The sequence below is a fragment of the Acanthaster planci genome, linkage group LG08 (assembly GCF_054643075.1).
Source record: "Acanthaster planci isolate LZ-2023a linkage group LG08, COTS_SCS, whole genome shotgun sequence".
Classification (NCBI taxonomy): Eukaryota; Metazoa; Echinodermata; class Asteroidea; order Valvatida; family Acanthasteridae; genus Acanthaster; species Acanthaster planci.
This window is the reverse complement of record NC_141784.1, coordinates 9,599,540-9,623,646: the sequence shown is the minus strand read 5'-3', so window position 1 is coordinate 9,623,646 and position 24,107 is coordinate 9,599,540. Positions and strand designations below refer to the sequence as shown.

Below are 24,107 nucleotides of genomic sequence, written 5' to 3'. Positions count from 1 at the left end.
TACGCAAAATGTGAATCCAGTGACTCGTGTCGGCAGTCTTTGCTTGACAGCCGGTTCCTCCATTGTATAGAATCGATTAGAGGTTCCCCTCCTGTATAACAGCTGTTAACAAACTGCCAGACTGTGCTAACCTCTCAAGAAGGTAAGTACTACTACTAAAATAGGCAACATGATTGGGGGCTTTTGTTGGCAAAAATGCAGAACATCGTACCCAATCGGTACAATGGGACATGCAGACCTGCCAACCTGTCGTACTCCTTCTTGAGGTCAGGCACTACACAATAGATTAAAGGGTATTTAAATGAGCCCTCAGTTCATTTAAAATTCTAATCTATTATGTGGTGATGGCTGACCTCAGGAAAGATTACGACAGGTTGGCAGGCAGGCATGTCCCATTGTGCAGCGACCGATTACACAATCGGTCGCTGCACAATGGGACGCGGCCTTCAAGAAGCAAGGCACTAGACCTATCAGCCTACAGCAACATGTAACCTAAAATATTGGATTAAATTTAAAGTGGGCCTAACAATACTAGCCTATAGTCATTTAAATTTCCCTAATTTCAGATTGCAAAAATTATTCAGTCAGATTTCAGCTAAAAAAATCCTCAAATTCCAGTTAACTCTTGTCAGACTACGTGTTGGACATATTTGAGATACTGCAACATTAGGCCTATTTTCCAAATTTAAGCTTTTAATTTGGACTCACACTAGTGACAATGGCACTTTCCTAATTCTTAATTGGTTTTACCAGTTCCGAATTGTCACAAAAACTTCTTTACACATAAAAAGTAACCTTTGTAACCCGAAAGTCCATTTTTCTGCCAGAACATTTTAACAAGCATATTTCTGTGAAGAATTTCTTTAGAGAAAATTAGTTTGCATATTGGAATTATGTCAGAGAATTAAAACAGACTTTCATAAACTTTGACTTGCCATTTTCAGCTGCACAGCGAGCTATCAGTGATACAACATGTACTATTCCCTGCCTCGCACAATTGATGAATGCATTACGTCGTATGCATGATGTATCCTGCTGTGCACATGTTGTTGACTTCGCATGTACAGTGCTGTACATATATTTGCATGCTCTTGCATGCGTGATATGAAACTAGGAGAAAAATATGAATTAAGTTAATCTTGTTTTTTATTTGTGTTGTAGATGAAATGTAGCATTGGCATATTTTGAATGAATTTCATAAGCATGGTTAGGTGTGAGCTGCAAAACTTGGAGTTTGGAAAAGAGTTGGGCCAGCCCAACTGCAATGCTATAGTTGAGACCCCACAGTTGGGGCATAACATCATCATTGGTGTTTTGTACAATTTGCCACATATGGTGCTAGCACTGACTCAGTATAAAAAGTCTGGGACATTTTATATGATATTTCTATAAAAGCATCAGCCTTACAGTAGTAAGATACAAGGTTTTTGCATAGTAACTGATAATAAACATCCCTCCCCCTGGTTGATAAACTCATCACGTACATTTAGATAGTAAGCAGAAATGGTTAGAGTTCCATACACGGACATGAGTGATTTTTCCCTGTAGTGGTAAATCAGAAAGTTATCCATATGCCCTAATACATGTACATGTATGTCGAATTTAGCAAGATAAAAGTGTTTACGTGGAAAATACTTAAAAGTTTTACAGGCTGTCAGGTGATGTCCGTGTGGGGAACTCTTTCAAGTAGAAAAATTTTGCCAGAATAAGGAAAACCACCACTGCCTAGGGTTACTGAGTGAGTGAGATCTTAACTGTAACTGTGTTCATTGTTTATAAAGCATTTGTACAAGTTAACGGTGTAACCCCAGTAACAGACAGACCCGACATTGTGCTTGATTACATGTAGTTGTATTCTCTCCCATGTCAATTATAACAACCCCCCCCCGTGGAAGCAAATTCTTGAAACAGGGAGCAAAGTGAAGGAACAGCATCGTGTGGATTAAAGCAAAACAGTGTTGCCCGGGGCAACATTGTCTTTTTGACAAGCTTAAGTTCAGAGCGTGTTTTCCATCCAAATAAGGGCAAGCTTGTGAATTTATTCCATTGCTACTTAGTCCATGTGTAAGGATTGCTTGTACTCTAAAGAGCCATGGTGTCATTTAGTATCACTGTTTAAACGTTACTAAGGCTGCATCCAAATCTGTTGTCTAGAGCTAGGTCTAGGTCTTCACTCCATTGAAAGTACGTGGAGACGCGCAGACAATAGCCGTAGTTCTGGAAGGCCCGTTTCAAACACGGCCTAAGTTTGCATGGTTCACATATGACCCTCAACCTGTGGGCTTCTTAAGGTACACGTATGTAATGTATTAGCGCCACACTCATAGATTGGCTGAGAGCTAGCCACATGGCATTTCAACTACATGTACATGTATATTGTTTTGCACGGCCAATAGCTCTACACGTACATGTATACCGGTAGCAATCAAAGTATTATACACATTACCAGTGACACTGTGTGCAAATGTGTACAGGCGTGGACATTGTGCGCATTCTGAAGAGGTACATGTAGTACTGTAGAACTGGGTTCAGACATTTAATTAAGAGTTATCGGGTAGTTTTGGAAAGTGCTGATCTGTATGTACCGTAATTTATGATAAAACTTATCAACCAGTTTTTGCTTAGATCAAGCAGTATCTGTGGGATACAGATCTGTGGCAAATTGTTTGGCTTACAGCACTTAGTAGCTACAAATAACTATGTAAAGGTCTGAGCCTGGAGGACCTAGCGCTACAAATTACTACTTCTGGCTAGGGCACCCTCCATTGTTACTCAATCAGACAACAGTAAAGTCCTGCATTCAAAGTGCCATAGCACTGTAGTGTATTGTCTTATCTATTGTATTTTATGGCTTCAGAGAACAATAAGGTCATGTCCTCTTTCAAGGGACAGTAGTGAATACTATATTATACATGTACCTTTAAATAGTACTTACTTTGTAGTGTTCAAGACTGTTAGTGTTAGGGATAAAACAAATACGGACTGCTTTGTCTCGTGATTTACATGTAGTAAACCTAATCTCCCTCGTTGATCTATGAAGCATGCCAGTTTTCCTTATCTTTGCCTTGGGAAAATAGACTTCTCCCTAGATCACTTCAGGAGGCTAGTTTTACAACACCACTCAAAGCAGAGTCAATACATGTACAATGTATACAGTATATATTGCGTATTTATATAACTGTTTTCCTTACTTGACTTAGTCCAGCTGACTGACCATGCCTGTGGTGATGGTTACAATAGTCTATTGCTTGTTTACTCGTGCGTGTGATTGCCTTACAACCTGTCAACTTTGGACAGAAAGTAGACCATTCAACCCTGGACCCAGTTTTTTTTACTGGGTCGCAGGAAATTTGGCTATATATGAGAGAGTGTGAATTCAGTGGTGTGGAGTACAGAGATACAGTCAACAATGTGAATTTGAAACTTTTTTATAGAGAAGGGGAAAAAAGGGTAGAATTGATCGTGTTGGTTCACTGTGTCTGTTTCAAAAGAATGCTGATTTACTACTTGGCCCACATTGGGATTTGTTTGACAACCTTCAGAAATATAAATTTGAAGAAACTCAATGGATAAGTGCTTTAGCGTAGTTGTGTTACTTTGTCAATTTTACCTTTTTTAATCAGTGAAATGTAAAGTACAACACTGATATTGTCCTTGAATGAAATAAAGACAAAAGCAGAACTCTTTATCACAACCAGAACAAGTTTGCTCATGGTTGTTTTTGTTAATGTTACAGACATTTGTGGAGCGAGATAACCCAGCAACATTATGGGAAGCCCAGAGGAAGCTAAACCACTTCTGGCTGAAGAGCCTCAAGCAGTTTGCTACTGTCGCAGCCAAAATGCTGCATCGGCAAACGGTGGCACCATCGGCCCTCACGCAAGTGAGCGTCCCTTAGAAGGAGATTACGAGACGTCCAACCCTGGGACGATCGCTATTCCTGAAACGGAAGGGGTATGGATTCTTAAGCTGAAACAAGTGAAGGTTTTGTGTGTGAAAATCGTTTTATGGACTGGTCATATTGAGCGCTGTTGTTGAGTCCCACATGTACACGTTCATATAAATGTTCATCTCGATCTTGTTCAAGAATATGTACACATCAGTGGTGTAACAAAGCCAGTCTGAATCGGGAGGGGTAATTTGAAGTATTGCACTCAGCCTCCATGTTGGAAGGTAGACAAGGTGGAGGTTTCATGACAGAAATTTCTGAAGCACATGTTCATGTCATTATGCTTGGGTAATTCCTATTGTTTTTGTTACTAAGCAAAAATTTAACTGGGAACATCTTCCAGTAATTTGCATCGCAGAACTCTTATCCGTATATTTTTTGCTGGTAACCTGTTTTAGCAATTGTTTTTTTCCTCTTGACCCCATTAATTTGGTCTCTGAACATTAACTTTCCTGAATTTGACATGCAACTTGACCTCCACCTTGGGAGAAGATCAGGGCAAACCTAACATTAACATGCCGTTGAGGTTTGCTTCTTTGTTCGAAGTTGAAGTCATGGAGAATTTATCTGTTGACTGATGATTCAGAAAGTGCAGTTAATAGATTTCAGGGCATTTTTTTAAAAGTTAAAGTATCTTTAAAAGTAAATCATGTAGTGACGACAGTGTCAAGTCATGAAGTGGTTTCTTTAAGGCATTATTGCCTGCAGTCTGAAAAATCTGCATCCATTTGGATTTGCAATATCTTCTCTCCCAGTGATTGGCTCAATTCTTAAACATTGAGAAATTAGCTCAGAGTGTTTCTGTTAAAATCTTGGCCAACTTGCTGTTGAATTGTTTGCTGTTTTGCAGACCAAGTTCAGTTTCCGTAAGCTGTGGGCATTTACCGGACCTGGTTTCCTTATGAGCATAGCCTATCTGGACCCTGGCAATATTGAGTCCGATCTCCAGTCCGGCGCCATTGCAGAATACAAAGTAAGTCAGTTCAAGTAATTGCTTTTCAGGGAACTGCATGTATGACGAGAGGACTGTAGCACACGAGGGACATCTAATAATGTTGAATATCTTTTTGTTTCGGTTAATTGTCTCAAGTTCATACACACATGTACACGTACATTTCCTGCTCATTGCTATTGTTCAGACATGCTGTCCCAAGTAAAGATATTTTTAGGTATTTTTGGTTCACACTGAAGGGAGCACAGAAAACACTGCAAGAAAACTGCCACAGATACACGTCATTGGAGAACTAGGAGGGGAAGAAGTTGATAATGGAAAGAGTATTAAGGAAGGCATAAAAAGATGGTTGATATAATATCTTGGTCAGCCGATGCTTCAAGTTACCATTTTTGTCTGATTTGATCTTTTAATGCACGTGATTCTTTATATTAAGACATGTTGGGAAATGTACCTCAGATGGGGAAAAATATGTGAGGTTACACCGTCTTTTACTTGGTTAACACATAGACTACAAATTTTGGTTTAAAAGTTTTGTCTGCTAATAAAGTTTGGAATTTCTAATTTGCTACATGCATGCCTTAATTTGAAATCTAGAAATGATTTGACCTTGCATAGGATCTGAAACAAGGAATTCAAGTCAAATCACAAGTAATAAACAGGGATTGGAGGCTTAGACAATGACAAAAAATGCTAGTGTCACTCTCAGTGGCATCCCTTGGAGAGACTGGATGATTTGTGGTTGACTCGTAGTGGGCTTATGATGTGGACTTTTGGTGAGCTCAGCTACTGCTCCGTCTTTTATCTGTTTCTTGTGCATAACACTGGTGTTGGTCAGCTCTACTTCACCACTGATAACTGTTGACTGGTTTTGTTTCACGAATTGAACCTATGATTTTATATTTGTCATTGTGTTTAGCTGCTATGGGTTTTATGGTGGTCTACGGTTCTCGGTCTTGTTCTTCAGCTGCTGGCAGCCAGACTAGGCAATGCAACAGGTGAGTTCTGACCTGATGGTCTGAAGGCCAAGTGACCTCTTGAACATTGGCCCCCGGCTTATAATCACACAGTCTAATCGACTAAACTTTTCACATCCCCCAGACTTCCCTGGGATTCAGGCAAAGGGATCAACGGTCAAAGCCACTTCAGCCTATGATTAATGTTGTCAAAGTTGATGGAACAAAAGGTTCAGATACTAGCTTTATCTCCAAATCATTTGTCGCATCTCAAAACTTCAGTTAAATCCACAGAAGCGACGTGGCTTATACCCTGACTAAGTATGCCCAACCAAAAAACATGTTCTGGCATGCTTTCCTTCTTTTTAACAATACTGTACAAATGTATTTTAAGAATGGAAACCATGATTTTACTAAGATTTTGTATTGTTCGTATCTACATGTAAAACTACTCAAAGTTACAATGTACTGCATATGAAATATGAAGTAAATCCTACCCCCTTCCTGAAGCTGGCAGCTTTTGACTTGATTAGGAATTGAAACTTCTTTTTTCCAAATTTTGTCATTTTATCTGGCTTCGACTCTGAATAACCTCCAAGATACTTGTAGCGTTAGCCTCAGATCGTGGGATTTTAATGTTTTTGTTATTTAGCTGCATTGCCCCTATACTGCTAAAAAACTTAACGCAAGCCCAGAGCTGAATATTCACTTGCAGACAAAGGCAAGGATTGGAAATGTGTGTGTGTACAGAATGTGAAGCCGAAGAGCAAAACATTTCCCAACCCTCAGTCCTTTATATACTTCAAAAAAGAAGAGGTGGGAACAAGACTGGATTTGAGAGACCTAAATGTACATGTACATGCAGAGTGTAAATTTTGTTGACCTGAAGGGAAAAATCAATGTTTTGCAGGGCTGTCTCGTTGGCTTTTGAAATGTATGGTTTTGGTGAGGCTTTGCGGCTTTGTTTAGAGTTTTCCATGTTAAGAAAGTATTGTGTCAGGTTAATACTGACATTTACAGTTTATTTACGTTGTAGGTTGCTGTTTTCCATGATTTGCAGAATGAGTCCTATCACTGGTACCAAAGCCGTTCTGTGATGCAAAGAGTTTCTCAGTTCAAATTTCACAGGAAGTATTGCCTTTGTGTACTGTGGGTAATTTTGTGGCTGAACCTGTGTGTGTGAAATTGTGTCAAGTCTGAATGTACATGCACATGTACATGGTTATGACATCATCAAAAGCGGAGAGTGATTTAAATCCAAAGCGGAGAGTGATTTTGCATTTTGTGTTAACGAAAGAGTCATTTGTATCCTCACTTTTTCCTTTCGGATGTGGTTTTACATTTGTGTTGTCCAAAACCAATTAGCAAAACATCTGATTGTCATTTTGCCTGAGCATTCCTAGAGCATAACACAAACTTACGTTTGGATGGCGCGACATCACAACAACGTATATCTTTTTTTTTTTCAAATCAATCAGATCAAAACCTGATGAAGTTTCCGAACACTTTTTGGGGGTTATTTTACCCTCAGTACCAATAGGAATCCATACAGGCTTACATGCACATGTACATGTACATGTTCATGTCTTTCTGTCTCTCCCTTTTTTTTAACAGTTGTCCCTGTGACTTGAAATTACCTTTGTCTGCCAGTCAAGTGTATGCAAGTATATGTATTTAAGGAAAGCCAAATATTCATAAGTTGATGAAGATGTCCATTTTTTGATATGGAATGTGGAGATTACTTTTGGACTGTGCTCATATACGCTTATCAAATACGGACTGACGATTAGTTACTAGTGATTTATTTGGTAAGAGAGGAACAAGGTTACAAGGAAACAGACAAAAATCACTGTAACCGAATACATTACATGTATCCATGACAATTTCCCATTAACCCTAACAGTCCTCAGTCCTCCACCTGTTGGAGGACTGAGGACTGTTAGGGTTAATGAGTGGCTGGGAAACATTACAAAGCTTTGTCCTAAACATAGAACTACATGTTGTACTCGGTAGACACAAAGAGCAAAAACAAAAATGCATTGGAAACAGTTTACATAACTTTCCAAAATAATCATTTTGTTGAATACCTGTATGAGTGTTCTGTTTATAGTCATTTGTCAAGGAAGTTTTGAGTTTTGTTGATTGGTTAAACCCAATTCTCTCAAGGTTTTTTGGTGATATGGACCATGCCGGGAGGGTCATGACGTCATTTTTGCTGTTTTGTAAGTGAGGCACTGTGTTATGCAACAAATCCTGGTCCGGCAGGAAGTCTGCAGGGCCGGGTTGTTCATCACTTTTTAATCACATTGTACATGTAGAGTCAGACACCCCAGTTGCATAAAACCTGTTTTTTCGCCAGACCTTGCGTCCAAGAGCCGATCACATGCTCAGCAGTCATTTCCTGTCATGTTAAGGATCATTACTGTTTTGTGTTTGTTAGTAATGTCTTCCTGTTATTTTTTGTCTTGTTTTGTATCGACTTTTCTGCATCATTTCATTTGGCATGGCGTGAAACTACAGTGTAACTTGTAAGTCAATACAGTGGGAGCATGTGGTTTCCTGTTCCAGAAATTTCTGATAATGTTTTTATTTTATGTCCTGAATTTCAGTTTCATTGGTTTAGACAGGAAACACCAAACTTCCCTGTAGCTTAATGAATTTGACATCTTTATTCTTTCAATCCATGTGAAAAAAATCACATGATGACCAACAAGAGAGCACAGGATTGCACAGATAACCTGAGAAGCAGCAAAGGTTAATGGTGGAATTAAAATATCCCTTGATGGAATGTTTAATAGCAAAGATGTGAAGTTGATTTATCAGTTTGGCCTTTGCAAGTATGATGTATCAAGCACTTCATGCCTGGTGCCTTCCATTTGTTGTCCTAAGCAACTGAGGAAAAAATGCAAGAGTTTTCTTGATACGTGAAGGGATGCAAATCCGTGACCTGCTTGCTAGCGCCTGTATCTTAACCGGTTACTGAGCTTGTCAGAGTTACATGTAGCTTGTGTGTCCAAAATCCATGTGATATACATGTACCGGGTAGCAGCAAGTACTATAGTCACTGTGGAGGTGTGGAAATGATGGACGAGGAGTGACAAAGAACAGAAGGGATGGACATTTTCAAGCATCCCAAACCAGTTTTGTGGTGTCATTATCTTTCAGTCCCGACCAACCAACTTTATTTTTTGACTGTGACAGCCAACAATATACAAAATATCAACAAGATTCCCCCCCATGGTTGTAGCCAAACAGGTGATCTGAACTGCCCAGCCTGACTGGACAGATCTTCACATGTCAAAAGAGTCTCAGTTATCCTACTGTTATACACGTACATGTCTTGTACAAATGATTTACTGTTTGCTTTGAGCAGGATGTTTTTCGAGCTTACATTTTGATTCAAGTGTTTTTTGTGCTTCCTTTTTAATACACACCATCTTGATTTTAAAAAATGCTGTCACAGTTTGATCTCAGTATAGGGTTGTGTGGTTTTTGCTATTATGCGTACAGTACACTTTGAAATGCATGTACATGTACCTGCCCTATTGTCCAGCAGATAGTAGAGATAAAGTGCACCTAATTTGGACCATTTTCGTTTTTCAGGTCATCACCTGGCCGAGATATGCCACCGAGAGTACCCCATGTTTCCCCGCATAGCCCTCTGGATCATGATGGAGATTGCTATCATAGGCTCCGACATCCAGGAAGTGATTGGCTCGGCAATAGCAATTAACCTCCTCTCAAACAACAAGTGAGTCCCCACCCCCTCCCACAGAAACAGTGTCGGAAAACAAATTGAGCTAAGTGCTCCAGTCTAGCAATGTCCTTTGTTAAACCAGACTCACATTTGTGTTTCAATTACTTTACAAACAGACAGACTTTGTAGACTTTAATTTTAGACTTACATATTCAAACTTACACACATTTGAAAGTAACTGTAGAAAGTGTTCCTAGAGTGGGGCTTGTTTATCTCTAGAACTCATTTCCCTTCCAAACTTGTAATCTTTCTCTCTGTTAATCACACTTTTCATATTTTGATTCCAATTTTGGCAGGATTCCCATATGGGCTGGTTGCCTGATCACCGGTATAGACACATTTACCTTTCTGCTTCTTGAGAATGCTGGTAAGCAAGTTTCTTACTTGTGTCTTAACGTTGGCATATGAGAGTATAACTGTTTGGAGTTACTTGATGAAATCCAATCACCGTTCCTTTTTTGTGTTTGTATGCTTACTGTTTGTGTGGCATTTTAAACCAGTCCGAGTGTGTAACCTTTCATTTGTCAGGTCTCAGAAAGTTGGAAGCCTTCTTTGGTCTGCTTTTGACAACCATGGGACTCTCCTTTCTTTATATGGTATGTCAAATCTAACTCCACCAAAGTAAGAAAAAATCCGAATTTCTTGATAGTCACAGGGTAGTGATGTATCATTTTGCAGCAGCTTGGTTGTTCAAGTGATAAGTGTTAAAGGTTTGGTTTTCAAATCACAAATGTCTGACTCTAACTTTAGGCAGCACGGTGTAGGCTGTAGCTGCATTACATGTAACAAGTTCTTGTTCTGTTAACTCAGTGTTCCGTAGAATGACACGCATGTAAGACATGTGTGAACTTGTGTGGATGCAGCAAAGTCTCTGTAATCAATATAGACCTTTTTCACCCGTGTGACTGGATTGCGCTAAATGTAAACAATACCACCATGTGTAGACCGCCTTGGCCATGGTGATGGCACACATTCCTACGGGCAGCTTCAACCACGTGCAAGGGCACGTGTGAATGCTGCATGCTTGACTAGTTTATCTTGAATAGGGACAACACTATGCACGCATTACCATCAAAACACATCATACATGTAGGTCCAGCGTGATTGTGACATCACAGCAAAAAGGTCAATAGAGTTTCCGTACAAAACACAAACTTTACACAAGTTTGGCCACAGAGGATGTGCATGTATCATGCATGCACTAGTTTTACAAATGAATATGGGGGCACAGTTCTAAGTTGCTCCTTAATAGTATGCCAGGGTCATAAACCAGCCCTTGCTGTGTTTTTTAAGCGTATAAAATCCATTTCTTACAGTACATCACAGTGAAGCCTGACCAGATAGCCATTCTGGAAGGCATAGCCATCCCCTGGTGTTCCAATTGTAGCCTGGCAGCCACACAGCAAGCCGTCGGTATTGTCGGTGCCGTCATCATGCCCCACAACATCTATCTTCACTCTGCTCTTGTATTGGTAAGCCAGGCTGGGCGTATAAGCCTCATTGGGGATGCATTTGAATCTCCCCTGGGTAGACTCGATTGTATTGCCCTGTGTTGATCTGATATTATTTTTACACCTCGTGTGGGATAGCCACAACAGAAGTCTGAGTGGGTTATTGGTAAGCTTTCTTGATGGCACAACACAGATTTGTAGCCTGTTGTCTTACAGTTAATATAAATGGTGGAGAATTGAAAAAGTTGGGTAGCTTTAATCTTCTACCTTGTTTTAGTTCTACATTGAATTCCATTGGTGGGAGTTTGAATTGATTGTGGTGAACCCCTTTAAAAATTATGCCATTCACAACCCTAGGATTTCTGTAACGTGAAATCAAGTTCAAAAGTGGAGTAAAGATGTTTGTTTGTATATTTTTAGGCATGAATCAGAGGTAAAAACAAAAGATTTCTTATGACTACCGGTACTCAAGTCAAAAACCCACTTCTGATAAAAGAGAAAGAATACATGTATGTCAACGCATTTGAAACCAGAGTGATTTTGGAAAATCACCTTCTATTGGGACGATTGCTTTGGTGAAATCTAAGAATTTTCTGAAATAGTATCAAATCTGTTACATAACTTGAATGAGAAAATCAATTATAAAGTAGCATTACATGTATATAAATGCCTGCCTAGTGGTGGACAGTAATAGTGATAAAGGACCCACAGTCAGCCTAATTAGAGAATCATAATGATTTAACACCTTTGATGCTTTCTTACAGTCCCGCAAAGTGCTTCACAATAGGAAAGACAAGGTTAGAGAGGCCAACAAGTACTACTCTATTGAATCAGGTTGGTATACGATGCTTTAAAAAGCACCTAAATCCGTTGCAAATGCTACTAAATTTTTGCGTATGCGATCATATTTTCACCATACGGTTGCCATTTGCGACATAAGATAGCTTATAAACTACATGTACATACAAAATGTACTTGAACTATTTTAAGTGTGCTTAAAGATCAGAACAGAAATGATTATGTGCTCAAAATTCATTCTGGAAAAGTAGAAATGGCAGCGCAAGTCGCATCGTGAATTCAAAGCTTACCGTGTGTGTTCTATATGTGCACCAGGGCAGCGCAAGTTGCGTTGTGAATTCAAAGCTTACCGTGTGCGTTGTATATGTGCACTAGGGCAGCGCAAGTCGCATCATGAATTATGAATCATTTCCTTGAGAGTGAAATGATGACTTTTTGAACCTCACTGATTATTTAGAAATAATTCCTTGCTCTAGAGTCCAGCTATTTGACTGATTTCTGTTAGGGTATACTGACTGACATTTTGAAGTAGATTCCTTATTCCCCTGAGAACCATAGGTCTCTTTTGATTTACAGATTCACTTCAAACACTTCTCTCTATTAATTGTTTTCTTTTTCTCTTTGGTTTCCTTGCAGCCATCGCCTTGTTCATGTCGTTCCTGATCAACCTGTTTGTGGTGGCTGTCTTTGCTGCGGCATTCTACGGCAAACCAAACCCTAGTCTGAAAACTGCTGTGAGTACTTGAACCCAAACCCCCCAGGGATCATTGAAATTATGCAAAACCTTACTGGATTTGACATGGTTAAGCTCAAAACACAGAAAGTGATACCTTTTTTGTCATAGTGATGAAAAATAATGCCAGTCCCACAAATTGACAAGTTACACAAACTCAATCCACTATCTGGCTTTGCTGGCATACTGACAATAAGAGTAACGTAGTGTGGTATTACCTGTTGTAGTTATCTGTAATTTTCAGTTCAGTCAAACTTCAATCTAGTTCAAGGCTCAACTTGCAAATTTATAATTTTTATGTTATATCCATACTCAAGCACATGCTTGGGTGTACATTTATATGCATAGTCTTGAGCTGCAGAAGTTAATGATGTGGAGGTTGCCTTTTGATGATCTTCATTGTTGTGGGGTCATGTTACATTTAATACTTTGTCTTGCTCCTTACCAATTTGATACTACAAGCGTTATCATGGTAACAGAGAGGCAGGAAGAAATGTCTTGGGCATATTTGGAATGGAGTCAAATCTACAACCCTCCGGTCAATAAATCCTGAGGTTATTACCATGCCCAACACAGTACTAGGATTTAGCACAGAGCAAACTTGGAAATGTAATGGCCTGTTGTGGGGATTGGGCTACATGTACATTTGGGGGCTTTTTGAAATGCTTTTTGAAGGGATGCAAATGAAATAGCCAAGAAACTTTGCCTTCATCTCATTATTGTTCCAAAAATGGGGGGGGGGCTCTTTTTCAAGTGTTCATCTGAAATGGCTAAACCCCTGATTTAATCTTTGATTTGAAAAAGGTTTAAATCATTTTTTTTCATAAAGGGTGAGTGGATCTATAGGAAATATGGCGAAGGCTTGAAAATAATCTGGGGCGTAGGCTTGCTGGCTGCAGGCCAAAGTTCGACTATGACGGTGAGTTTTGTCATTTATTTTTGTTGTATTAAACGCAAATGTGTGTGTGTTTAATTGTTTCTCATCACAGCCACTTCCCAAGTGAAATGCCATCTGGAAAATGGCATTAATGTTAATGTATGGAGTTAGACTCCCAGTTTTTGTTACACATCTTTGGAATAGAACTGAGTGTGCTATAGGCTGTAAGTTTAAGAAGCAGTGGTTTTCGTATCTTATGTAGATTTAATTATAAAGGTGAACAAAGAAATCGACTGGAGCAGGATTTGAACCATTGAACTGAGGGCTGGATTTCTCAATTGGTATAGCATTGGTACAGTGTTATGGTGGTCGCAGGTTCAAATCCCACTCCTAATCAATTTGTTTTATCTGTGCACTTAATGTGTGAGCACCTAGTCAGTGTACCTGTTTGGGTTGTCTGATGGTCCAGTAACATTTATTGAGACATTTCATATTTGTAAGAGATAAATTGTTAAAATTTCAACATATTTTGTGACTGATTTCTTTCTTTCATTGTTTGCCATAGGGAACCTATGCTGGGCAGTTTGTCATGGAGGTAAATGTTTGGAGTTTTCAATTCGTTTAATTTTCTGCTTTTGCTCATTAATCTTTATTGAAAAGATGCATTGCATTTATTTATTTTAATTTTTAAACGAAAATCTCATAATTTTAAGATATTAAAAACCATTGTTTCAGTAAGTACCATTCCTTTACTTCATGTAGCTTCTGCTAATGTGACACCTGATGTTTTGCTGTGACAAAATAGTGAAATAAGATTTATGGTACTGCCGATCTAAAGAAGTTTGTTTTGTTGTGATTTCAGGGCTTCTTAAAGATCCGTTGGCCCAAATGGCGGCGTGTGCTACTGACGCGCTCCATCGCCATTATACCCACTATATTTGTCTCAGTGTTTGCTGTGGGGACGTTGGACGTCCTCGATAACCTCCTGAATGTCCTTCAGAGCATCCAGTTGCCATTTGCCCTTCTGCCTGTCCTGCATTTCACCAGCAGCAGACGGATCATGGGAGATTTCAAGAGTGGCAGGTAGGATGGCGGGTATATCAATCTTACCAAGACTTTAGCCCCCAAATTTGTGATATAAATCTACTAGGGCCCAACTTAATGGAATTTTGTGCTGGCTCGAATTCACTGAGTCCGAAGCATGCAGGAATCAAGTAATCTCATCACAGATTCCTTTATACTTGTGTACTCGATTGATTTGTTGTTAACTGCAAATTTGCTTACACTGGTTACAGAAATAATCACAGTACAATTTCAGAATGAAACTGATTTTGTGACTTAGTGTTTCGCACATCAAGTCTTAATAAATTCAAACCTGGACATGTTTGATTTCACACAAACTCAAACACACAAACCATGTATAACATAGATACGAATTGTGTCAGATGTATACTCAATTGGCAAAATTTGAAACACTGCCAGCATTTGCTTAATTTTCTTGCTCAGCCAGGAAATATGCTAACCATTAGTGTAGAAATGTTTACAATCCCTACTATTGGATGTTAGTCTTTTGTGTCTTCCAGGATCACCAAGTTTATTGTCTGGTGTCTCGGCATCTCCATCATGGGCATCAACTTCTATCTGGTCTATCAAGTGCGTGTTCAATCATGTTATCTCTCTGCAGTAGAAGTCATATCTAAGCACCTAATACCCTACACTTTGGCCTGAATGCCTGAGGCCAGGATAATTGATAGCATTTTTAGTTGGACAAAAGAATTAGCAAAAGTAAGAGCATTGGGCACATCTGTCACTGATTAGGTTGTTAGTCTTATGATAGGCTACGAAAATGTCTAGTCTTTTTGAAAAAGACATAGTTTTGAACTTTCCTCAGAAATTTACGAAGTCTTTTGGAAGAAGTACTGAAAAATAAGGTGATTCCTACTTGTGTAGAAGGTGGACTTATCTAGTTGTCAGTTCTGTTTTGTTAATCTTACTTCGCTAGGTTTTGTCCACAAATTTTAAGGAAAATGTTATTACGCAAATTTAGAAGCCCATATGATGAGTTGGCCTATCATGTTTTGTAATTTTTGGATTTGTTTCTAGGAGATAGAATCCACTCCAGCTTGGGTGTATGTCGTCGTGAGTCTCATTGGTGCTGTATATGCATTTTTTGTTGGTTATTTGGTAAGCATTGGCTGCTCCGTCTAATTACAACGTCTCATTCTCTGACAAACGTGAAGTGGACCAGTGGGTCTCAGAATTCTAATTTTGCAGTATTTCAGTAACCTAGTAATACTCTTTCTATTACATCGTAAAATTAACGTAGTTCTTGAATTTTTTTTTTCAGGCAATTGGGACAAAGAATGCCTACAGACTACAGGTAAGGTGGATCTGTTGTGTAGCTGTTTTTTCTGTCGCTCCAGTTAATGTTGGTTTACCCTGGATAATCAGCTATCTGGGAAAAGATCCCTTGCATAGTAATCGGCCAAGCATTCCATTTTTCCCTGTATAAATGGGACATGTGTTTTCAAGGGTTACATTAAAACTTACATTATGATGGCCCTTTTATAAATATGAAGCTTATGTATATCAGTAACCAACCCCAGGTTAATAATACTTTTTTACTTGACATCTGATTTCTGTTCCAGTACTGTCTCCTTACTTTGATTAAACGGCGGCCAGAAATCGGCGTCTTTGAATGGGTGTGCAATAGGCCTGTGTATGTACAGACGCCTATCGGTGCGGACTGCCCAAGTAAGAAATTTAGAAAATTTTGAGAAATCTTGACTTGCTTTGTTTGAAGTTGCATTCAGTGCTGAAGTTGTGATCCATTCCTGTTTCTGTCCTATTGGTATAATAATCATGATTGAGTCAGTTCAATATTTTTTGGGGATCTGGGATTGTAAAGGCTCAAGACTCCTCAATTTTTCTGCAACTTTGTATTCTTCTTCACTGTATGAAAACTCTTACATTCCGTTTGGTTAAATGTTTTGAAAAGGGCTCTTTTTTAAATACTTACAATTATCCATGCTTTCCTTGACAAGTGAGGGCGCACTCTGTGATGTCACCCAGGGAAGACCTGGGCCGTTTTCCAATACTCGACTTTGGCTCCGTCTCAGGTTTGAAGTTTTTTTACTACCTGACTTTGAAGTTGTAAATACTACCTGACTTTGAAGTTGTAAGTGCAATAATAAGTCAGATAGTGTCACAAAACATCAAGTGAGATGCAAAGGAGCCAAACATTACAGAACTTCAATTTAATTTAAACGCTTCAGGCCCACAATCGGGCTTGGTTTCAAAGACGAAACCTGAGATGGAGATGAAGTTGAGTATTGGAAAATGGCCACAGTTCAGTGCATACATTTAGGTTTTACTGTTAAAATTGTGAACCCAGAAGTTACACTCTGATAATACATGTAGTTCTGATGAGATTGATGTTTGCTTATTGCTAGGTACAGAAACAAAATGAATGAGCAAAGAAGAGAAAATGTACAGACTTAACATTAAAGTTTCTTGCTGGAAGGACATCACAGTTTGCTCTTCAATATAGATATGCTCAGCGTAAAATCAAAACAGTGGTAAAACTCCCTTTTAAATAGCGAAACAAAGCTTGAAAATAAGGTTTTGAACTGAGACATAAGAGTGCATTTTGATAATTTGTATTGAAACAAATTGATTGCAGCTACCCTTTCAAAAAAAAAAGGTGTAAAACATTCCTAAGGACAGGACTTCAGGATGATTAAAAAGCTGGTGTAAATTTCCATCAGTTTTAGAATGTTCCATTCTGACTTTCCATGTCTCAAAGTCACTTTATCAGTTCGGTTAAGTAACCATCTGAGAGGACCCAAGATGTTATACCTACTCCAGCTAAAGTATTGTGCTAAAAAACATATTTCAGTGATGTACATGTACCAAGTACTCACGGTATTCATTTTGCTACCCTCAGTAGATGACACCAACCCCCCTTCACAAGTGAGTGTGGTGACTAGATTTATCATTTCTAATTTGAACACCGTTTTCTTTTCACAGTAGAGGCACAAGAAAACGCAGCACCTTCAACTGTCACCCCGAGTTCGTCTTGTGTAGAAAATGATGTTGAAGTGGCTGTGTCAAAGGATGCTGTGTGATTCACGATAGAAGCTAAGTCACCTATTGGCATTTCTCACTCTACAGAAGTAGATTTTGTAAAAATTCGACCAGCTTCAATCTTGTTGTTATTGAGTACGTGTATTGAAATGTGAACAAATTATAAAATGCTCATAATCTTCTACATTGAGGTTGGTTAGGGTCAAGATTTTGGATATATGTATCGTTAGTGGGTAATTGAAAAGGAGTTTTAATTCTTCGTGTTAAAACCCTGTCCGTGTGTGTTCAATTTTTGTTGATGCAGATTGTTGATGATTAAACCATATACAAAATCAGTTGCAATAATGCACACAATGTACATTATGATCGCTATCATAGCTTCTCACGTCTAGGAGTATCTCCAGCCACTATTTAGAAAGATTTAAGATACCAACAATACTTCTTGCCCTGTTGAAAATTTCTATTCCTTGTAAATTTTTTAATGAATAATTCACTTTTTTGAGTTGTAAGATTTCTGTTGCTTTTCGTTTGAATCTGCTTGTAATTACTCTCATTTAAACCAAGAGGAAATTCTCCCTTCCTTTTCATGAATTTTGCATTCGATTATTCAAATTTGGAAAATAATATTCTAATATTCGATAATTGATCGGATATTTGGCACAGCCCGAAGAAAATCGCATATTTTTACAGATTTTCAAATGGTTTGTGATTTTTATGGGTTTTCAAAGGTAAATATTTCTGAATTCTATGCAAATTTTGTTCAGGGAATATTTAAAAACTGTTTCAAAGTGGCTTTATAACAAGCAAGAAAGAGGTCAAGAAACTAGCAATTGTACTGTTTTTTAAAATCTTATCCACTAATGCTGCCTTGAGGTATTTTTCCTTTTTATTTTTTCCCGTGTTGTCAGATTTTAACGGTCAAAAGAGCGTGTTACTCCTGTTAACACAAAAATGATCACATGATTAGTTAATCGCACGATTATTTTAAGATAGCTGAGAAGTCAGTCATTTCTGTTTGTCCAGTGAAATCCCAGAGCAATGCTCTAGCAACTTTTCTGCACCCGAAGCATCAAGAGTAAGGCATGTACATGTGTCTCCAAAATGAACCTGAAAAACCTTGTTCTTCCAAGTTTTTGGAGACCACTTTTCGATTTTGATATTTTTAATGCATTGTGTGCTCTACTGTTGTCCTTGCATGGTTGAAGTTGAGACAGCTATCTTTGAGGAAAGCTTTGTGAAAATAATGGATTGATACTGATTACAAACAGAAATTACCACAGGAGTACAGCAATGACTCTTCCTTCAGTACCTTATTTTGATACCAATTTTTATATCTTGTTTTTTATTATACTGGGAGTTACTCTACCCATGTCAGAATGAATATTACATATAGTACTTATATTAGTACCTGTAAAAATATTTTTCACATCACATCTGTTATGCTGTCACAGACTTGGTATTGAACTTTCTCAACGAGAACAGTTCGGAAGGTTTATGATGGTAAAATTGTAAAATTGGCTATCACATTTAAAATTTTGAAAAGCTTGTGACTTGAGTCCAGACTACAGGTCTGGCAGTGGTCCTGCGGGTTCTTGTGATCATCTTAAGAGGTCTTCAGAAAATGACGACAATCATGGTTTCTTTGTGTAACACATTATATGCCTACTGTATGAACAGTGGGATTACTAATGCCTCGTTTAAATTGTCACCCACAGGTCAGGTGTGTGGCATCTGCATTTGCAAAGATCAATGTTTGTACATATGCAGCAAGGTATGAGACGGAGAGAACCCCTCTGCTTTGTGTTGGTCATTGTCTCGCAGGAATCTGGGGAATTCCTTTCAGACATCTTGGGGGGATGTGTGAAGTAACAATAGTCTGGAATGTGTATAGGGGTTGGACATGTTGGGGGGGTACCCCTCGGTCTCATTTCTTGCTGGGTATATGTTTGTGAACCAAAAAGTGGAAAGCTGTGAAAAGTCTGTATAAAGGTACATGTACAATGACAAAAGGGCAAGTCCAGGACTTCCCAGGGCAGCCGTTGAACAACAGATGATCCAGAAACTGATGACTGCATTCAGGCAGTGAATAGAGACACTGGCTTTATTTTTTACACACTACAAGGATTAATCCCACCCCTACCATGTGTGTCCCTACTCATTACATCTGATGAAGTAGTTGTTGCTGTGAAAGCTCATGCAGTCTTCAAGTTTCTCCAAAGTTTAAGAGTTCATCTAACTTTGAGGGCTCCTTATCACTCTAAGGAATATAAAGCAGTGAAGAGGTTTTCATAAAGTGTCATAATATTCATCCATGTGCCAGACTTATCTTTTTTTTTTACTTTATGCATTTTTATGAGGTACAGGGTTGCCTATAGCATGCAGTCATTGTTGACTTATTTCACTTGTGTTGCTGTTGTGTATTTATGTTTTCGTTTAGAAAGTGTTGTTTTGAATTGTGGGTTATGCTGTGTGATTCAGGGATGGTGCATTGTTACGAGGTACAGGGTTGCCTATAATGTGCAATTTTTTATATGTACATGTACATATATGCAAGAGCTGCAGTCTTGCGGTGTGGAGCTTGGAACTTGAGAATTGTGGATATGTCTGCCATTTATGGGTTCAAGTCCGGCCTGCTGGATTGCTTGTGTTTCAAGGCAAGGCATGTTGCCACTTTTTCCACTCTGGAATGTGGGTGAGATGAAGAGATTATTTTGTGTGTGAGTTTGGAATGACATTTTGGGCCAAAATAGCCGATTCAAATTGTCTGTTTCCCATGGAGGAGAGATAGAATTAACTGTTTTATGGATAGAATGACAAGGGGTAATGAATGCAACATCTCGTGTGCCAACCACTGATGTGGATTTGAATCGTGTGCTGAAATGATGCATTAAGACTGGTTGGTGAATTTGATATCACAAATTTGCAATGAAATTTGCTCGAATTGAATGTGCTCAACTTTTGGAAATTGACAGCTAGAACATTTAATCTGATATTACAAGTTTGCTTTCATATTTGCTTTGGCGTCAAGTTTGAACCAGTCTTAGTTATCATTATTATGGTTTATTTAGCGGTATTTTCCGTCTTTTGCTTTGTCTTGCATATTTAGCTAATAGATCAAGAGCATTGGTATGAGGTAGAGAGTTACCCATCAAATGCAATTCAGTTATTGTACTCCTGTAAGTAGATATTTTAATGAACCATTGCCAAGTTTTATTTTCCATTTTTCCCATGTATTGTACTGCTGGTAACAGGCAGTTCGTGATATCTGATTAAAAAAGAAAAAAAGGGCAGTATAGGTAAATCATGAAATGTAATGCAATAATAAGCATTCCAAAGCCCTTAAAATATTTTAGTAGTTTGTGCAGTGCTGAGGTGGTTCACTTTTGGTAAGAGGGCTTTTTTATTGTGTTTGTACCAAGTGTGCCACTTGAAAATGCTTTAATGCAAAAAGATTCAATTCGCACTGTAATAATAGATCTCTGTCCTGATGATGCCACGCTTTATGTGTGTGCATTCCGTTGGTGCCCAGTGGACCATGGACTCCATCTAGCTCTGTAGGAAAGCGCACAGGCAAACTTTTAAGAATGTGTGACCTCAGCAGTACATACAATGTACATGTACATGTAGGCCTGGTGTGGCTAAAACTGGGTAGAATTTTATCACGCAGAAAATTGGCAGCTGCCAGAAGCAGAGCCCATAAGACCAGAAGCCAAGATAACTATGGCGTCGCTTTTACCAATAATTGCGTTTGTATGAATATTTCTATGACTTCAAGCTTATTCCTTGTATCCTTTAATGACTAGTATTTGATCAAGTTCCCCCCCCCCCCCAAATTGTTACCTCTCCTTTTTATTCAGTGAATGCATAGCTTCTGAAACAATACTACCACCTTTTTGGGTGGGGTAGGATTTATTTATGAAAAACTTTGCCGTTTGTAGAGAAAAAACTCTTTGGCCCCCATAATCAAAACCTAGATATGCCACCGCACGTGTTCCAAATAAGTACATGTAATGGACAAGTCTGCAGTTCGATACTTTGCTACAATGTTATGTGGCCCATGTGTGGATGCAGTTCAATGGGGTATTGCATCTGTGCATGCTAAACAAGCAAGCTACACTGTGAACGCTGAAATTTCAGGAATCTTCCTACCTAGGACGGAGTGTCTGCAGTGGGCACCAAGCCAAGAATGATAGGCATCACAACTGCAAGTTTGACTTGCCTGCAGTTCCAGTTTGACTGTGTCCCAGAGTAATTAAGATACCGTCTTCCAAAATGATAAAATGTCAAATGCTCATTTTTTTAATGATCATTAACCTTTTCATGATGTATATGTATCTGTGTATTTGTAGGGAGTGAAGGATACCTTGGGAGTAAGACAAGAAGGAAAAACGCATTCTTTAATTTTTATTATACATGTAGTATTATGAAACATTCCTGAGCCCTAAAGTGTTTTGGGTTTTTTTTGCATTTCTACAGATCTGATTTGCATTCAGTTGCAATGTTGCATATACCCCACAGGAATTAATTTCTTGTCTTTCAAAATGGTAAAACTGTCCAAATTCCACACTGAGCGTACATGATTTTTTTAAGCCAAAGAATCAAAGTGCATCAAAGAACCGAGTGTTTTTCAATTGTGGCTAGAAGGTATCTTATCTCAAATCTTTGCCTGATATAAAGTATTTGTATATTTAGCAGAAAGTGATGGGTAATTTGGGAGTAAGATGACAAGCTTAATTGAAGTAGAAACATACACAGATGATTCTCAATAACAACGGACGCAAGTGTTTGGTATTTGTCAAACAGCTAAATTTATTGCTTTTCACTTTCAAATTTACATTGTATCACACTGAAAAGTGTAAAATATATGTCAAACAATTAGTTTCCGAAGTCAGTGGTTCTTTGGTTGAATACCATTGCTTGTGTATGAAATGGACGGAGAGTAGAGGTTTCTCAAAACAAAACCTAAAAATACCACGTACATTCAAAAAAGTAGGAGACAGGGCTTTTTCTGTTGCTGGACCCAGATGCTAGAACTCATTACCTCTTAGTATTCGTAACTGCAACTCCCTACAACAGTTCGAATGTAAACTTAAATCTCATCTGTTTCCACTCTAGGTTTTGGTCATTTGCTCCCACTAATTTTGTCTTAGCACCTGGTTTACTTTCCTGCAGTTGCTTTTTTTCCCAGTGCATTAAAACCTTCGGAAAAATGCGCTTTACAAATATTATTATTATTTCTGATGGACGGATTCTGAATTTTTTAAAATGCTTGTCGGTGAAATCTATGTACTTAGCCCACTTGGTTGTAATATATAAAAAAATCATTTGAAGGATTGTGAACTACAAGGCACTATCACAGTAAATATGACGACAAGTGTTGATGGTTGATTCAAGTTGAAATGTCAACCCCTCCCCAAAAAAGTCAAAACATTTTTTTAAAACCTGTTCGCCAAAAAATTAAAACTGAAATTGAGGAAACATTTATAACGTCTTGTGTAGTATTTGTGTGAGGTTATTTGAGGTTCAGTTCAGCAGGGTTGGGCAAAAGTGCATACTTTTGTCAATCCCAGAATCCCAGTTCCCTTCAAGGAATACTGATTTCAAAACAATTTTATCAGATTATTGTTCTGTGAGTGGAAGATTACAGCAAGGTTGGTGACAGTTTTCAGAATGCTTACTTATTTACAGTCTGCAAGGCTTTACACGCACATGTTTCTTTTACGTATAACTGTTGGTCAATCCCAACCCATCAAATTCAATGTACAAAACATCCTATCTCGAAAATATTTACAAAAGTATTCTATTTAACCTGCTAATTAATGCAAAATAAAATTTGGTCAACCAACACTCAACAAAATACAGATTAGTCTTGGCCAAAAATCACTCCATAAGGCACACCAACTTAGAATAAAATATAACAAATTCTTTATGAAAACTTTGCAAACAGCAAACGGAATAACATTTACAAGTGAAAGGGTAATACTTAAATAAAAATAGGTGGCTTAATCTCTCATACGCAAACTTACAAGTATATGGTCATTTAAAAACAGCTTTGTGCATGACACATTAAATAACAATCTGTACTTTTTTGGAATGAATCAAAGTTTAACAACAGACTTTAGCGTCTAAATTTTGTGTTTAATTTCTGCCAGCAACTGCTTGTTGGCTGACAGATTTGTCAAGAATTTGAATGCTGTCCTTGTGAGTAATTTGAACATTGGAAGGTAAATACAGCAGGGCCTTGTTTCTATTCGTTGAGCTGGCAGAGTAAAGCTGAGCCCTTGGAGATCCAGTAATCCTGAGGTTGATTGGACGGAAGATGGACGGCCACCACAAAGTTGGTGGAGTGACCTGGAGAGCAGAGAAGAGAAGACGAGTGAGCCGTGCTGATTGTTCAAAGTTGTGAACCCCCTTTTTTTCTCTTGCAATTGCTGTGGCAAACACTTGTACTATGACCAAGTCCAGTGTTCACTTTAAAAAATCTTAGCTATTGACGATGTTTTTTTAAAACCTGCTGCGACTAAACAAGCCATAACATTTCTCCGTTG

At 38.4% G+C, this 24,107-nt stretch overlaps 2 protein-coding genes across 6 annotated transcripts in view; one reads left to right on the top strand and one right to left on the bottom strand.

Annotated features, from left to right (window-relative positions):
* LOC110979403 (uncharacterized) lies at positions 1 to 23,046 on the top strand. The gene is made up of 18 exons (XM_022235168.2): positions 1 to 142; positions 3,737 to 3,954; positions 4,800 to 4,922; positions 5,821 to 5,899; positions 9,461 to 9,608; positions 9,911 to 9,981; positions 10,143 to 10,210; positions 10,931 to 11,086; positions 11,830 to 11,899; positions 12,500 to 12,597; positions 13,426 to 13,515; positions 14,039 to 14,068; positions 14,336 to 14,556; positions 15,057 to 15,126; positions 15,577 to 15,657; positions 15,821 to 15,853; positions 16,122 to 16,227; positions 17,503 to 23,046. Exons 2-18 carry the CDS (start codon positions 3,769 to 3,771, stop codon positions 17,598 to 17,600), a joined length of 1,728 nt encoding a protein of 575 aa, XP_022090860.2. The 5' UTR covers positions 1 to 142; positions 3,737 to 3,768; the 3' UTR covers positions 17,601 to 23,046.
* The window catches only part of dnah6 (dynein axonemal heavy chain 6), a 64,720-nt gene continuing 62,956 nt past the window's right edge, over positions 22,344 to 24,107 (bottom strand). For all 5 annotated transcript variants that reach the window (XM_087139662.1, XM_022234995.2, XM_022234997.2 and 2 more), the window contains one exon: positions 22,344 to 23,910. In XM_087139662.1, the coding sequence (XP_086995788.1) occupies positions 23,807 to 23,910 (104 nt within the window). In that variant the 3' untranslated portion in view covers positions 22,344 to 23,806. The remainder of the gene's footprint in view (positions 23,911 to 24,107) is intronic.

Coding starts and splice junctions, on each gene's coding strand:
- LOC110979403 (XM_022235168.2), top strand. CDS start 3,769: ATGGGAAGCCCAGAGGAAGCTAAACCACTTCTGGCTGAAGAGCCTCAA. Junction 3,955..4,799: donor CTATTCCTGAAACGGAAGGG/GTATGGATTCTT, acceptor GCTGTTTTGCAG/ACCAAGTTCAGTTTCCGTAA. Junction 9,609..9,910: donor AACCTCCTCTCAAACAACAA/GTGAGTCCCCAC, acceptor CAATTTTGGCAG/GATTCCCATATGGGCTGGTT.